The sequence below is a fragment of the Coturnix japonica genome, chromosome 13 (genome assembly GCF_054131305.1).
Source record: "Coturnix japonica strain WE chromosome 13, WE-NBRP24, whole genome shotgun sequence".
In the NCBI taxonomy this organism is placed as follows: Eukaryota; Metazoa; Chordata; class Aves; order Galliformes; family Phasianidae; genus Coturnix; species Coturnix japonica.
Window position 1 is genome coordinate 8,852,955 of NC_140675.1, and position 5,069 is coordinate 8,858,023.

At 40.0% G+C, this 5,069-nt stretch overlaps 1 protein-coding gene across 2 annotated transcripts; it reads right to left on the bottom strand.

Annotated features, from left to right (window-relative positions):
* Window positions 1-916: 916 nt before the first annotated feature.
* On the bottom strand, window positions 917-4,408 carry LOC107320557 (parvalbumin beta-like). Of its 2 annotated transcripts, none has more exons than XM_015876499.3 (4): window positions 4,172-4,408; window positions 2,321-2,453; window positions 1,458-1,567; window positions 917-1,000 (listed from the first exon to the last, which is right to left on the bottom strand). In XM_015876499.3, exons 1-4 carry the CDS (start codon window positions 4,293-4,295, stop codon window positions 975-977), a joined length of 393 nt encoding a protein of 130 aa, XP_015731985.1. In that variant the 5' UTR covers window positions 4,296-4,408; the 3' UTR covers window positions 917-974. The 2 variants fall into 2 exon arrangements, with proteins under 2 accessions (XP_015731985.1, XP_085370734.1); XM_085514608.1 differs by lacking the exon at window positions 4,172-4,408 and adding an exon at window positions 2,658-2,822.
* Window positions 4,409-5,069: the final 661 nt, after the last annotated feature.

Genomic DNA, 5,069 nt, shown 5'->3' on the forward strand with positions numbered 1-5,069 from the left:
TGTAACTCACTAGTTACAGCTGGTATGTTGGATGTGGGTAGGGAAGGGCTTTGTGCCTGGGATTTGCTGCTGCAGGGGTTTCAGTGTCCTCAGTGGATCTACCAGAAAGGTATTTATTCTCCAGGCGCAAGCTAGCACCACGGACCTTCCTTCTGACCTACTCCCATCCTGCTCCCAGGTTCTGAGGCATGGGGACCTCTCCTTTGGGAAAGAAAAATTCAGCATTCTGTGTTCAGAGATATTTCAATCTGGGAAAGTTGAGTTATAAACAGAAGTGGACAGATGGGATAGTAAAAATATTCCGACTTGAATTAATTCAAAAGAATGCTGCTTTAACTTCTTGTAAGTGGAGCAGTAGTGCCATCAGGTGGACGTGAATGTGAGCTATTCCAAGGAGGATTTTGAATGTAGTTCTGCTTTGGTAATCTGGATTCATTTTGATCCATTTAATCTTATATCACAATCAATATCTTAATTAGCACGAAGTCCTGCCATTTAAGTACCATATGAAACATAATCAGTTGCATAAAGAAAGGCATAAAAACATATGGAACATTAATTACACATCTGGGATATACAGAGATAGTGTCACTGCTACCAGTTAGCATAATGAGGTTTTATACCCAGACATTTTATTAATTCCGATTGTTTACAACAGATACCAGCTGTTTGTGCAAATGCTGAACACAAAATGATCTGAAGATATGGTTTTAACTTCTCCTCTTAACATTTTTAACATTCCAATGAGTGGAGTAGATTCCAACTCAGTCTCCCAGTAGTATAGAGACCTTCTGGTTAAGATGCTGGGGAACAAGATCTAAGTAGAGCTTGCACTACTGCACGTATTTTCTAGCAATATGAAGTCACTTGCCACCAACTGTTCATGACCTTTCAGGGCACAGCATAAATAACAGACTTGCAATAGTAAAGTTTATTTATGGTGCAGGTATCTTGGTCTTTCTTTTGGCTGCTTGTTAAGATTTGACCAAGGCCTGAAACTCTGAAAAAGAAAGAAAAGAACAATAAAATGAAATCAAATTTTGTAACTGCACATTCAAAAACTTACTTTCTGAATTTCTTAATTAACTGATCTGATAATCACTGCTAGAATGTTTTACATTGTGTACGGATAATAATAATAGATATTTAAGACAAATATTGCATTCAAATGTCATAGTCTCAGTAGTGTAATGATGAAAAGTAGCAAAATTAAACACTAAAATTTTAAAAGTATAAATTTGGGTTTTGTCCCTACAGAAATCTACATAGATGAAAAAGTGACTGACCATCTATGGCTGAGGGCAGAATCCAGACCCTTTGCTCCTATGTTAGAACCCCTCTATGATAAAGAACCTCAGAATCAGATCCATAACTAGCAGTGTGTGCAGCATGGCAGCTACCCTGAGCAAGGAAGTTCAGTGGGCAAATAGCCCACTGATCTGTGAAGGGAGTCTTACCATCCACTCCAATTTTACCGTCTCCATCACTGTCTCCTGCTGCCAGGAATGCCTTGGTCTCAGCATCTGTCAGAGCTCTGGCACTAGCTGAGAAGTTCTGCAGGAATAGTCTGTTAAAGATGAGAGAAAAAATGGAATGAGATGTACTCAGTAGTGGAATTGTTTAGAGAGAGTTCTTGGTAATAACTGTAAAATTCCAAGTCTGTTTCTATCCTTGAGACTGTTTCAAAAGCTGTTTGAAAAAGTCCTGTCTAAATCAGTGGAAAAATTCGGAATGGAATACAAAGTGGAGAAGAAGAGGGTGTTGCGTCATAATGTGTAGAGTCCTTGATGTCATTTTGATTTAATTGGATTAAAAAAGCAGAATAAAAAAGGATTTCTTTGTAGCAGGATTTTCCTTTCCTCCTAGGTTATCTTCCTCCTTTCTCCTGAGATATAGACCCATAAGAATGGCAAGAATTTGGCTATCATTTTTTAACTTCAAAGGGAGGAGAATATGATCTGGAAGACAGCGTTCATATGATAGAGGCGCAGATGAAGAAAAATAGTTTTTTGAGTTCGCTCTAGTAAGAAAAAATGGCAATAGTGAAAAGCAGACTCCAGCAGTGCTGCTATTTTTGTCTTCACAGCCTGTCAGTTGTCCCCACATGAAAGAAGTGTTTTCAGTTGTATCCAAGGGTTTTCTTGTTGTGACCCAGTCTCTCCTTGGAACTCCTTCAGCACAACCTCGTACAGAAGTGCATGCACACACCCACATACAAGACTGATTACATCCTAACATAAAAAGATACAGACCAAAAGGGAGTAATTTCTGATTCTTATGCTGCATTTTGAGACAATAAAATTGTTTCAAATGTACTTACTTCAGTTCATCTTCCTCAATAAAACCACTCCTGTCCTGATCAAGAATCCCGAAGACTTTGGCCAGCTGGTCTTTGGACTTGGAGTTCAGACCCACTTTGACAAAAAAGGTTTTGTAATTGAATGAATCGGCAGCTGAAATAAACAAGGAGAGTTGAAGACCCGGAACCAAAAAAGAATTATTCAGTTTTTCTTCAGAAAGCAGCAAATTGTTCCGCAGTGTCATTACAAACCCTGGACAACCCTCGTTAATTTCCCCTACTCTATTTCAGATTCGTGGGATATGTCCACCAGTGGTCTCTCAAACCTAGGAAGAAAAATACTGTCAGTGGTGCTCACCCTGCAGGAACATATACATGTATATTTCACACAAACAGAGATTCACAGAATGTTGCATCTGGTTCTTCAAGCCTGTGTGTTAACCCTTGCGTGTCTGACCAACTGCTTGGTCAGGGCCAATAACTGCAAGCATACACCAATGTGGTGAGCACCAAAAGGACATTTATTGTAGGAACACGTCTATTCTTATAGTCCCCTAGTACATTCATCAATCCCTGATTGGTCTGAGGTACAGTCTCCTATATACTGATTGGGGGGCTCAAGCAACACGCCACATCAGCAATCTCCTTAACGATCTTTTCTCCATTGTTCTATTTCTTGATCAGCTCCCCAAATCTTGTTTACTACTTCTTCAAGGTCATGCTGACCTTGCTCAAAGCATAGCTCTATATTCAAGCAAGCATATGCATATAGGGGCAATAGCGAGAACTATCCCGTACAACCGGGTCCCCGCAGTTGCCTACTGCAACATTTCCCCCTCCCTGTGCCCCGAAAGCCTTGCCTCGTTACAACGCGTATTCCGCAGATCACCTAAAAATCTAAGAGAATACAAAGGATTACTTGTTTTACTTTCAAGTCTAGACACACGTCTAAGCATACGCCAAAATCTAACATGCAATATAATCACAGACAATAAGCATATTATTGTTAGAATCAACAAAATCAAAACTGGATCAAGTACCAAATTAAGAATCCCAGTAGCTGTTGGAGACCATCCAAGAAGCGATTCCCACCAGTGGTGTTCTCCATCCTTCTTCACCCTTTTCAGGACACAGTGTATCTCTCTGGTATCATGGTGAACAGTGATTAAGGTTTTCTGTCCATCGTCCCGAATAAACTTCAGCAGCTAGCATAGATCACCATGCTGCAGCAGTTTCTTCACCAGAATAAGATTTATTCCAATTGGAACAGGAGATAAATCATGAATCAATGTGTAATTAGACTGCAACAACTGATATGATGTAACTGGAACTGAATAATTGAAGTCACATCCTATGATGCTATTGAAGTTGTAAACACAGAAATTTGAATGATTGCTGATCTAATTTTATATTGCTTACTGACTTGAACATTTATCACCCAAGTACCTGTCCCACCCCGGGGTGTAAGTACGGAGACACTCAAGGGTTAACACACAGGCTTGAAGAACTAGATGCAACAGCAGAACTTGATGAAAATTTTGCCCATATTGAAATGGATTATATAATGTTCTCTGAAAAAATCAGGTTTTCAACCTATGTGGTTTTTTTCACTTGAAGTTGCTCAAATGCAGTTGGTTCCCTGTCCCTTGGCTGGCATAGTGGTGCCTCCTTTTTGTCTCTGATAAAACAGTGACAACTGTAATGAGTAAACAAACATAACGAGAACTTCTTACCATGTGCCCTGCACATTATACTTACCTGGTCCATGCCTTCAGCCTTTGCTGTTTGCATAGGGACTGTGAAGTTGTGATGGTGAGGAAAGAGGACTTTGATACATATACTGAAAAGCCGAATTTAAAAGTTAGAGGTTACCTTGGCAACTCTGTAGGCCAGCAGCAATTTCAGCTTCTGTCAGGATACCAGCAAGAGCCATGTCAGCGCTGCTGCAAAACAAAAAACAGCGGTGGGTAGCGTTTGTATTGATCTCCTTCATCATCCTTTGCTGCTGCCTCCTGCAGGCAGCCAGGTTTGATGAGTGGGACAGTTGTAACACAGGTCCCAGCACAAAGCAAGGGAGCTGCCCTGCAAGAGGAGGCTGTTCTGTCCCGTAGTTCAGACACACACAGCACATCTGGTTGGTGTTGTCTCTATGTTTTGAAGTGCATAAGCTGAGGACAAAACCAAAAGTATTTATAGAATTGCTTGAGAAATGGGGATCTCCTGTTATTTCTCTGCATTTTTATGTGGATTCTTGGGATGATTTCAGAAGCCCTTAGAAGAAAGGTTCAGTTCACCTTGATTCTTAGTTTCCCCAAGCCAAGCACAGAAACAACTAAAAGGTAAAGGATATGCAGAGTCCTCTTGACTTGATTCTTTTTCAGATGACAGAGATAATGACTTATATAGACCTTAGTTAAGTCCTCTCGACCTTTTGCAGAAGTCCTAGAGCCATGTGATGGCTCAGATACCCTGGGGGATAAGTTACTGTGGCTAACAAAACCTGCTAGCTAATCAGATTGATATTTATATCCCAAAGGAATGTGCATGATGTTTTAGACAATATATACAGTTTAGTGCTATACAAAGTAAATAGTCTCAGCTTGCACTTATTTTTAGTCTAGTGAGTGTTTTTTGAGCTGTGAATGAACATTTTATTTTTATTTATTTATTTTTTAACTGCTTAAATGAGAGCTACAAATGGGCATCCTCAGAGACTGAGACTTCTAAGAGCTCAGTCCTTACAGTGGTTACCCATGAAGCATTACTCTTG